Here is a 367-nt window from a genome sequence, read left to right on the forward strand (position 1 = left end):
GACCCTGAACCTCTCTCAAGCCGGAGCTCGCTGGCTCTCTCCCAGGCTAGTTCTCACTGTGCTTCGGACGGGGAACCAAGGCTGGGCTCCCCCAACCGGGTCTGCGGGGCTGGCGAGGACCCTCTCCCGCAGCCCGGGGTTCCTGAGGTCCCCTCGCCCCCCTCCTTTTTGCATTGGCTGGAAAGAACGAATAAATAAATAAATACCTTCCCCCGCCCGCCCCCACCCCTACAGCTGGCTCTCCTCCTCCTCCAGGGAGCGGTTGAGTCCGGGGATGAACTTGAGCAGCCTCCGGCGGAAGCTGCGGTACTTGGTTTTGCGCAGGCCCGGGGCGCACAGGGCCTGCTCCCGGGCCTCAGTCCAGAGC

The 367-nt window shown here is 65.1% G+C and overlaps 1 protein-coding gene across 1 annotated transcript in view; it reads right to left on the reverse strand.

Moving 5' to 3' along the window:
• Nucleotides 1-228: 228 nt before the first annotated feature.
• TAMALIN (trafficking regulator and scaffold protein tamalin) overlaps nt 229-367 on the reverse strand; it is a 13120-nt gene continuing 12981 nt past the window's right edge. Inside the window, exon 10 of the mRNA XM_045287221.1 lies at nt 229-364. Within this exon, the coding sequence (XP_045143156.1) occupies nt 229-364 (136 nt within the window). The remainder of the gene's footprint in view (nt 365-367) is intronic.

Source organism: Echinops telfairi, unplaced genomic scaffold (assembly GCF_000313985.2).
Source record: "Echinops telfairi isolate 266 unplaced genomic scaffold, ASM31398v2 ScPeMD7_12;HRSCAF=54, whole genome shotgun sequence".
NCBI classification, from domain to species: Eukaryota; Metazoa; Chordata; class Mammalia; order Afrosoricida; family Tenrecidae; genus Echinops; species Echinops telfairi.